At 41.2% G+C, this 10,753-nt stretch overlaps 1 protein-coding gene across 4 annotated transcripts in view; it reads left to right on the forward strand.

Annotated features, from left to right (window-relative positions):
• The window catches only part of IFT88 (intraflagellar transport 88), a gene marked incomplete at both ends in the record, with an annotated part of 28,989 nt that extends 18,982 nt beyond the window's left edge, over window positions 1–10,007 (forward strand). For 3 of the 4 annotated variants that reach the window (XM_079538355.1, XM_079538356.1, XM_079538358.1), the window contains 7 exons: window positions 32–147; window positions 1,396–1,448; window positions 2,915–2,980; window positions 4,707–4,813; window positions 6,159–6,219; window positions 9,362–9,457; window positions 9,886–10,007. In XM_079538355.1, coding sequence (XP_079394481.1) covers window positions 32–147; window positions 1,396–1,448; window positions 2,915–2,980; window positions 4,707–4,813; window positions 6,159–6,219; window positions 9,362–9,457; window positions 9,886–10,007 — 621 coding nt within the window. The remainder of the gene's footprint in view (window positions 1–31; window positions 148–1,395; window positions 1,449–2,914; window positions 2,981–4,706; window positions 4,814–6,158; window positions 6,220–9,361; window positions 9,458–9,885) is intronic. The other variant, XM_079538357.1, reaches the window with a different exon arrangement.
• Window positions 10,008–10,753: the final 746 nt, after the last annotated feature.

Consider the following 10,753-nt stretch of genomic DNA (forward strand, 5'->3'; position numbering starts at 1 on the left):
TGTGTTTCTTTCACCTCTTCAATTTTGCCAGTCGTACCGTTATTTCCCTTCAAACATTGAGGTCATTGAATGGCTTGGAGCCTATTGCATTGACACCCAGTTTTGTGAAAAAGCCATTGAGTACTTTGAGAGAGCAGCACTTATCCTGTGAGTAATTCTTCTTTTATGTCTATTTAAAAATTCTGTGATTAGACATCCATGATTACACTCAGAGATAATTTTAGTATTGTAAGCAAGTATCAGAGCAAACTATTTTGGAACATCATGTCGATTTCCCCAAATTTCTGTTTGTTTACGTGGTGTTTCTGTTTTTTTCTGTGTTATTTCAATGTTAAGAAAGGGCCCGAGATGGTATTAGCTATTAGAACCCTTTTTCTCTATCCTCTGTCATTAAACACAGCGATGCAGTAGGGAACACGTTGTATTCTAAGTCAGAAAAGTGAGATTGTGAGACAGACGCATTGCTCCTAAGTGAGATATCACATTAACTTATTCTGACTAATCAAATTAAGACTGTGTTCCTGATTTTAATGTCAGTCTGACTCACAGCTTGGAGAAATGGCATCGATAGTATGCAGATCCTCAGATGCAGACTGCTTTCTTCCATTCTGCTTGAGGCTCCTTCTTTCCTCATGAAAATGTTTTCAAACTCTTATTTTTGTAGGAAGCTATTCATACGATTCTATTGTCAATCCAGCTTTTCATTTAAAGTAATTCAACTTGACTGTGTGTAGGGAAGGATAGAAAAATGTGCAGTTATAGGTGCAGTAAAATACTAAAGCCAGGTCTACCAGTTGGTGCAGCAAACAAATGTGTGCAAATGGCAAAGGTAACATGAAGAGCAATCAGTGCTGCAGTAGTCGATACTTGTAAGGCATCGTGTCCCCTCGAAGTGATGCAGAAAGCTTAGTCAGAAGACAGGAGCTTAGTCAAAATACAGGACCTTACAAAGAGGTTTTGAATAACTGACATATGAAATTCTACATGGTTATCTACAATTATCATCTGCCTTTCATACAGAAGTGGTTTCTCTGTGGGATTTTGCCAATATTAGTAAATAATACAGCACAGATACTTGGGTGGTTATTTGTTATTGAAATCGTCTAAGTGTGTTAATTGATAAGCATGAATGTCAGGATATCAATTGCTGAATAAGTATCGTTATTGATTGGAAATGAAATTACATCTAGTAACCTGAGCCCTGAACACGAGAAGATGACACACAAATATACTGTGTGTGAACTGACCAGGTGAGCTGCTTCCTAGGAAGAGTCTCTACTAGGGTGGAATGTTTCAGAGGAGTTTCATAGTAGGTTTTTACAAATGCTGTGCAGAATATGTTGCCTATTTATTGTGTGCTTACAGCGTGCACAACTTTGTCTTCTTTATGTGCAGACCTACACAAGTGAAGTGGCAGCTGATGGTTGCCAGTTGCTATCGGAGAAGCGGTAAGTTCAGTAACATTTTCTGCAGTGAGTTGAGAAATTTTGTTTTGCTTGATGTTTTGATGTTGTTTTTTTTCTTCTGATCTTTTCTGTCTCCTGTGAGTTCTGGTGCTCAATTTTGTTTAAAATTTCAGTTACGTCGTATTTTGTTGTAAACTTTCTGCGTGTGCAATAAAGCACGACTTCTCTTTCAAGTGTGAGAAGTATGCCTGTACTGACTTACGCAGGAAACGTTCCTTGTGCTCTTAAGTACTTAAAATAAGGATATAACAGCATCAATTACTTGCTCAGAGCGCTTTAATTGTCGTACCGTCAGATCTAACATAGTCATTAGATTTTGAAGTTGCTTAATTCCCATTCGTTTTCAACAAGAGATGTAATTTTTGAGGTGTTTCAGTAGTGCGTGTGTTGCACAAGCAGTCTTAATGTGCAGTTTCTTACTGGGAATATTACGTGTCCATAAGCAAAACGGAAAGTGCCTAATCTATCTAGGTTCTTTCATCACATAATCTAGACTCGCCTTTTGAGCTGTCCCATTTGGTCACTCTTCCTTGTGCTTTTTTAGAACTCTGCAGCACTGGATCTCTTAAGAAATTAGGGATTGTCTCTGGTTATTGAACTCAGCAATGGAAAAAGGAGCAGGACCTGGGAAAGGCAGTGCATTAATAGCAGTCGGTGCCACTGAAGGAGAGGCAGATTAACTGCTTTCCCAGCAAAGAAATCCTGGCTGTTTATTTACCTCATTCGTGAGTGACTGATAAAATTTCCAGCTTATCATGTTTAACACAGAGCAGATTCAGTTGTTCTCTGTCTCACGTCAGGAAAATAAAAACAGTGAGATGTGAACAAACTTTTTGGTCAGTGATATCATGGAGGTGAATTTTTAGATTCACGAGCTCTGTCAGTCCTTTGCATGCTAATCAAGCTGAACCAAATTGAAGGCTAATTACTTTGCTACTAGATTGGCGAAAACCACTTTTGGGGCAGAAGAGAAGGGGAGAGACATAAGCAAGTATTCTGATCGAAAGAAACACAGCAGAGCTCAGCAGTTACACCTTTCTATTTGAGCAGTCCATCTATCTGCAACCTTGGATAGGCACTAGATGTGTTATCTATCCTATGTAGGTAAGGATGTATCACATGTACAGGATGCACCTAATGTATCACAGGACAGCAGGGTTCTAGCAGGCAGAAAAAGGGCAAAAATCAGGAAACTGTTTTTCATAGAATAATCTGGACGCTTTTCAGATGCTTTCAATTTTTGCTGTTGAGTAGTATTTAAGGATTGTGAAGCTTGGTTTCCTCAAATTTGGTCTTACAATATTAAATCACGTATTAAAATGAAAAGAAGAAGTGCTGTCGAACTGTATGTATTCCTCTTCAGATATTCCTTTTTTCTTTTTTTTTTTTCTTTTTTTTTTTTGTTAATATGCGGTAACGTTGGTAGGAGACGTCTGTTTTGTTTGCAGGTAACTACCAGAAAGCTCTAGAGAAGTACAAAGTCATTCACCAAAAATTCCCAGAGAACGTTGAATGTAAGTTGTTTCATTGAGTGGTACAACCATCAAAGAAAACCTTGTTACCTTAAATCTGTTTGTTGGTGATCCATACGATGTAAGTAGTTTTCGTGCCCAGATGTTGTTTTCAACTAACATTTTTGTTCCAGCTTATGCCCCTGTATTCGGTTATTGTTTGTGACAACACAGAGATGTGATTTAAGAAGTACTGGGGTTCTGCTGCAGAAGAAATATGGAAATGAGCTAACTGTAGTTGACTGGCTGAGCTCACTTTCTTGCCTACTTGCTACATTTTATAATTACTTCTGGTAATTTTTACTTCTGGTCCCCACCAGTTGGAACTCCTGCTGTAAATTTCCAGATCCAAAAAGGAAAAAAGGTGTAGTAAAATTTTTACCAAAGCCCGTCCTTCCAAAAGGAGGTTGAGAGTTCCTAAGTGCAGTAGGCCAAATAGTCTCTAGGAAATCCTTAGAGAATTGCATAGTGCGCTACAGGAAACCGCTTGAACGAGAAAGATGTTTTACAGAAGCTGTCACACCTGCAGTCTAAATGCTGAAGTCCTGTAGCACACAGGGCCTGTGACTGGTTGCCGTGACGTCCTCCTACATCTCACACTGCTGTACTAATTGCAAACAACGAGGTTGTCACCAACAAGCCTACGCTTTGACATTTAAACGGGAAGAGCTTTCACTGTATTTTAGAACAACATTGTATCATTCTGCTTTAACAAATGTGCTTCTAAGAGGAAGCACACAGTTCTGTTGTACAAGATCAATTCAGTAGTAGGGCTTCCCCAGGTTGTAGGCAAAATGCCACGTTCTCATTAGTCACTTGGAGTATGTGAGAAACTTTTAGAAATGCCACTATTTTCCTGAATGGTGTTTCAACAAGTTGGAAAATTGAGGCAGCAGTTGGACAAGAAATTCAGCTGATCTAAGAGTTTTCTACTGCAGAAATAATGGTTCTTCACTCTTCCCTTTCCGGCCGTATGCTCCCAGCTTTCTTCCTTATGCTGGTTCTGATACTGACCTGATCCCTCAGTGAACAATTGCAGCTCCCTTAAAGCAGCAGAAAACTAACCTAGTGCAAAAATAATAATTAAAAAGTGTATGTCTGTGAAAGAAGCTGAGAGAAGCGGCTTGTGTCCTGCTTGTCAACATCCTTCTGAGGCAGAAATAAACACATAGGAATAGCATCGATGTTTCAAGAGTCTGGTCCAGCATCTCCAATGACTGATGTTAGGGATCCTTTTGTTTGCATTGTGCAGTTCTATTTGCTCTTTGTGTTTTTTATTCTATAGAGTTGATATTTGGAAAATGGACTAGAGCAACAAAAGAACCCAAAAAGCAGCAAACCATTCTGATTCACTTGGCATGTATAAAATCATTGTTAAGAAAATGGTATTGACAGTGGCTCCTCAGTAATAAGTTAGTACCATTATACTTTCCAGTTTCCAAAATGTTTGTCAAGCATTCTGAGCTAAAGGAATTGAACATGTTTTGCATCCTCAGCTTACATAAATGACGTTAGCACTGTTTGTGGGTATAGCCACTGCATCACAGAAAGTGTTGCATTTGTCCACAGCATCGTAACTTGCATAGTGAGTTGGACTGGCATCACCTTGTATTCCTAGCTGTTTGCAGTGGTCCGTGCTGCCATTCAGTATATCCAGTCTGGGGAGGGTGCATTTGTAGTTGGAGCTGCTTGTAAGCCTTTCTCTCACAGTGGTTTGTTCTTCAATTAGGCCTCCGATTTTTAGTTCGTCTCTGCACAGATATGGGACTGAAAGAAGTCCACGAGTATCTGACAAAACTGAAGAAAGTGGAAAAATTAAAGGAGATAAGAGAGCAGGTAAGCCTATTTCTTTCTGCAGTACGGACCGCGTACCACAGACAAAGCTAAGACAGTATTGATGGCACTTTCAAATAAAATACGTATGAAATTCCTGGCATGGAGAGGCTCATGTTTGGTGGTTTGGGTTCTTTAGTTTTACATGAGCGGTCAGCATTAAATCTGTCTGAATGTTTGTTGAGCACTGGATTTTCTGTGATTTTAAATACTAGTGAAAAATGGGTTATGTGGCTGTGCTGGGAATGCTGGAGCCACACGCATAATTCAGCTCCTCTGGAATGTCGTCTGTGACTTTTGATTTAAAGGCTCTTCCTTTTTCTGTTGGCGAGAAGCTTGGAAGTTCTTTCACGTCTGTGTCATCCCAGCTTTGCCAGACTCCACGTTACTCTTGTGGTGAAAGATGAGGGAAGCTACAGTAATGGTCCTGAACACGTGATGAAGTAGCGTGCACACGTTTCGTGCAGCATCTGAATTCTGTAGGATACAGAGATCACTTGTATTGATAGATGAGTGCTTGAGATGCTGACTATTTGTACCTGACCATAGAGCAGTCCCTTTCTGAGATGTGCCACCTGGTAACTGACAGTATGTGTGTATGAGAACTTTGGTTTTTAGCCAAGAGAAGCCATTTCTGCCATGTGAGGCAGAGGTATTGCTTTGATAAACTGTCAGAGTTTTCACATAGCTCTAAAGAAACACGGCTGGAAGATGTTTATGGTACCTTCCTCTGAGCAAGAGAGCCAGGTTTTTAAACGTAGTTTTTGAAGTGTTTGCCTTCACCTTCATCTTACATTTAACACTCAACGGCAATTTCAGTTTTGCTGTAAATTGCAGTGCCACGCCAGGCATTCAAAATTTCAGACCTATGGGGTGAATAGTTCTTTTCATACATTTCCTTACTTCCCCACCTCCCTTGAAACGTTACAATAACAACACGCCTGCAGGATTTGCAAGACATTAATGAGCAGAGGCTACTTTGAACTCATGCAAGGAGGTCTACGTTGCCTGTTTTTTCAGCTGTACTTCACAGAGGTTCATCTGAACTATTTTTTTGTGCACGTTCCTTGTATAAATTGTATCTGAAGAAAAACAATTTATGGAGATGGTCTGTTTGAATTTCACAGGACCCTAGTTTTACATAAACATTGGCTTTAACACTGATTTGGGGACAGTTCTGTGCTTTGAAAACATAGGGTTTATTAGTGACAGTAGGATAAACGCCATTTAATGTTCTTCTTCTGTTTTAGTAATAAGCTAGGTGGAGTTTTTAATAATTATTTCTAACGTACATTAGTGAATGGGGGTTCTGTTCTCTTCTTTTTGAACCCGTTCCGCTGTTCTGCAGCGCATTAAATCTGGCAGAGATGGCAGTGCACGTAACCGCAGGGAAGGAAGTGCTGGTGGAGGTAAGTACTTAATGCCTCTGCTTAAATATCGGGCTTGTCGGGATTTGAAAGAAAACAGTTTTTCTTAAAATGTTTGTGGAACCTGCTTGCATTTATAAATGCACACAACCAAGCCTTGAGTAATCATCCAGTAGTGTTTGTTGCGAGTTCAAGAGTATTTTGTGCTACCAACCCTGCAGTTGGAAGACCTCTGTGTACCTTCTTGCTCCTTCTTTCTCGTTTCCCAGTAAGGCAGAGATGAAGTGCTAGAGGCTTCCTTGAAGAAAAGCTCATTCTCTTGACTGTGAAGTCTCTCTGCTCCCAGAGATCCACAATGCTGAGGTTCCTAAATGTAAAACTGTAGGAAGGCAAATCTGGACGCTTGCCTGTGCAGTCTTTTCCTCACTAGGCAGTCGACAGATTGCAGAGCTAATGATTTTTCCCTTCCATTATTAAATCCTGAGACATTAATACTGTTAAACCTGACTGTTCCCCTCTGCTGTTCTGAGGAAACTACCAGAGTTCCGGCTACTTTGGCCAGCTGGAATAAAGTCCATTTTGACCCAGATAGGAAATTATTCCTTGCAATACTGCTTTCATTTTTATTTTGCATCATTCAGTCTCATAAAAGATCTCACCCAGAAATTCTTAATTGTATTCCCTTCCTTTTTCAGTGAAACACTTCTTGCATTTTTTTCTTAACTGGAAACTAGCTGGTAATTTTATTTATCCACTGACATAGCAAAAGTTTTACTGCCTTGATCCCACTCTATAGGGTAATGAAAATTACTAGCATTGTGGTAAAAGGAATATTTTAGAATGCTTTAGTATTTAGGAAGACTGCTCTACTGCGTTCTCTAAGGGGTAAGAATTAGTACTGGATTCTCATGAGTTCTCATTTCTTATTTTAGCTCAGCAGTTTCACCAGGGAGGCTTTTACATCACGTCTTGTTATGTAGGAAAAAATACAATTCGCCTAGAACTGAATTCTACCTGATCTGAGCCTTAGGCCAAATAATCCTCAGGGTGAAGTTCCTTATTTTGGTAACAGAAAAGGATGGAAATGTCTGGGATCTCTTTTCTAACATAAGCTCTCTGATGATCAATCAAGTAGAGGCAGAGTAGGTAAGGGTAGTCACTGCAAGGGCAGTCAAAACAGTGCCCCAGGCATCCAGGCAGACAGCACAAAGGGTCTCTCTTCTTACAGCAGTCATTTGTCATGATGTCTACCTGTCTTAGTAGGAAAATAAAAAATAGGAAAATAAAGGCAGGACCAGGTAGCATCAGGAATTTAGTAACAGAGAATATAAATGACAAGCAAGGCAATCCTTTATGTAAAGACAGAAATATCTCCTCTTACAAATACTATTGGAAAGAAACAAGGAAAGGTGTCACCCCCTAAGAAGGTTGAGCATATCAGGAACTTTCACTGAAAACTCCACTAATTCCAAGGGATTTCTTCCCCTCCTCGGTCAGCACAACTGGAGAAAAGCAGTTGTAAACATCAAGAGGATGAGAGGATAATCAAGGTCAGAACTGACCTCGAACTTGTCCTAGCAGTAATTCTTAATGTGATGCTGTAGATACAGTGTCAAATTTGTGAAAGAATGGAAAAAAGCATTTGGGGAACAAGCCTGTACTAAGAGCGTGTTTGGGAAGCCTCTGTTGTATGAAGTCAGTGGCAAAGATCCAGCCTGCCTGGAAATAACTCGGAAAACAAGCAGAGGTACAAAGAAGGTTCTGTATTGAACCTGGAGTAAAATTTTTGTTGAGAGTCCTGATTGAAAGTTGTGGTGAGTGTGTGTATATATGTCTGTATATCATACATATGCATCTTGTATGGTGTATATTTAGATAAATACATATTTTTATGCATATATCGATCTGTATCTCAGTGGAGTCAAAGGCATGGCATCTTTTTGACATGGGGAACATGATCAGTGAAGAAGTTGTGGCAACAAACGTGAAGGATTGCACTGTAGCTTGTCTACCGTGTGCTGAGGAAGACGAAGGGAAAGCCAAAGACTAAACCATCATTTTAGCCAGTGTTTGGCATTATTTCTGGGTTATGAATCTGTATTTTTCAGCCTAAGAAGTGTCTGCAAACAGCTTGCATGGAGACGCACATGAAGTATAAATGAGGATTACTTTATTCAAGATCTTAATACGCATTGGAAATACTGCTGTCTTCATTGCCAGAAAATAAACATTTGTACACGGTTGGAGTTTCATCTCTTACAGTGTTGTTGCCAAGACCAAAAGGGATAATTTTCCTCCATGGTACGGAAGATTTGTCATCATTACTGACTCCAAGGAGGCGTGGAATCATGCTTAGTTTATGACTTGGTAGCTAAATGAAAGTACTTGCTAGCTAATGGAAGTGCATATGCATTCCCAGTATTTTAGATACGATGCGTGTTTTTCTTTCTTTCCTCTTACCGGCCCTGTGCCTGGCATCCCTAGGAGAAGTTCTTTCTGCATTTATTTCTCCCCTGTACTTGTAGTAGGGGCATTAATAGTTCAGACTTCCTTGTTGTTGTAGGAAATGTTACTTAAAAGTGCTCAGTGAAGGAAGCAGAGAGGAAAGAGAAGCCAGCGAGGTGTGTGCTTAGAACCTTGCTTTGTCAACGTGAATTAACACAGAAGAAGCACGAGATGCACCAAAGCATACTTTGAAGACTACGAATAGAACATGCATGGATAGTGCAAGGAGTGGAAGGAAATGGACCCAAAAAACTCGCATGTGTGTGAGTGTCAGTATAAAGCCTACTCTTGTGTGGTGAGAGGAAAAGAAGCATTACGTCTGAAGTGCTTACCCACATCTGAACACATTTGTTCGATAAGCGCGAAAAGTTTCTTCTCTACGTGAATACGTGAAGATTGATGGCTTGTGATCTTTTTTCTTCACATTAGAAGGAGATTGCATCAGTACATACCCTTAACATTTTTGGTGATTAAAAAAAAAAAGGAAAAAAAAACCTGAAGGATTTTTAACAGCACATCTGAGTTTCAGCAGTTGTTTATCATGTCTCCCTCATGAAAGGATGGTCTCATTAAATCTTGTTGGAAAGAAAGCTGAAGTAATGTTGTTCTTGTATCAGGATTTCACAGCACATGACAGCAAGTTCCTTGCCTTTTCACTGTTTTTTTTTTTGCCTTCCAGATGCTGGTGGTAGCAAAGGGGAAAGGCTGAGTGCCAAACTGAAAGCTTTGCCTGGAACAAGTGAACCCTATGAAAGCAGCAGCAGCAAAGCAATAGGCAAGTGGGCATCTTATGCCATGCGATTTTCCAGACCCTCAAAGAGAAGGGAACGAGAAAGATGATGTTACTGGAAGAGCAAGTGTAGTAATTGCACAATCAGGAAAGCGTTTTCCCCATGAAATAATCGTGATGAATGCCGTCAGTTTCATTGTTCAGAGCTCCCTTTAAAGGATCTGTAGGTACTAAGGAACGTGGCCCAATGATACTGTTTTTCTGCTGCGAGGTTTGGTCAGGAAAAAAGACCTTAAAAATCCCAATGTGGTATCTTCTTCTCCTTCAGCGATCTTTCTAGTCTGCATTTCAAAGAAGATACGTTGACAGACGTGTCATGTTAGAAAGCAGTCTCCTGTTTGATTAGAGGTGTTTAAAACCAAGCCAGAAGTACTTGCAGGTAACTGTTTCAAATGTCCTTGTTTGAATCCCAGACGCTTCCTACACAGACCCACTTGGCCCACAAGCAGAAAGACCTAAAACTGCAGCAAGGAAAAGAACAGAGGAAGATGACTTTGCTGATGAAGAACTAGGAGAGGATTTGCTTCCGGAATAATGTGGGGTCCACTCACAATCTTTTTTCCTTTTTAGCAAAGCAGAGCTTCTTCAGGGTGGTTTTGTACCAGTTTTCAAGAAATAAATGTTGAAACGCTTTGTGTGTATGGGACCGTCTATTGAACACTTTGGAGTTGAAGCTCCAGTGTGTTTTACGATCGGTGACAAATAAGCGATGCTTGGGTTATTTGACTCCTGCATTGAAACTGCAGAAAGCGAAGGCCTTATTCCAATGCAGGCAGGTGAGGGGCGGGCCTCCCATCAGCTCCTGCTATTCAGTCACCATGGCGATGCGGCAGCAGTGTCACAAAGGCTAGAACAGTGGAACCCGCCCCAGCGGGTATATAAAGGGCCCTGCCGGCGAGCCAGCAGCCCAGAGCAGAGCAGAGCGGGCAGCAGCGGAGCAGGAGCTGAAGTGAGAAGGGATCGGGGAGGGGAGTGGCTGGGGCTGCTATTAGATAGCACAGGCAGGAGCTAGGGCTGATACTGGGAGGGACGGGGGGGCGGGCTCTTGCATCCCAGTCACGCACCTGTGTCCGGAGACACCAAGTGTGAGCAACCTTTGGGCACAGGTGGTGGTGGAGGGCTGTTTTGTCTTGTAGGCCAGGACGGGGACACGGCCGGAGCGCGGCAACTGCTGGTGTCAGCCTGCAGCCCTCCATCGGTGAGGAGAGCTGCGCACCGCCGGCCCTCGCTGTTCCTGTGGGACAGTCTCCAAGTTCCGTCTGCCAATAAAGCTTGAATTCA

This window comes from Tetrao urogallus (assembly GCF_951394365.1).
Source record: "Tetrao urogallus genome assembly, chromosome: 1".
Taxonomy (NCBI): domain Eukaryota; kingdom Metazoa; phylum Chordata; class Aves; order Galliformes; family Phasianidae; genus Tetrao; species Tetrao urogallus.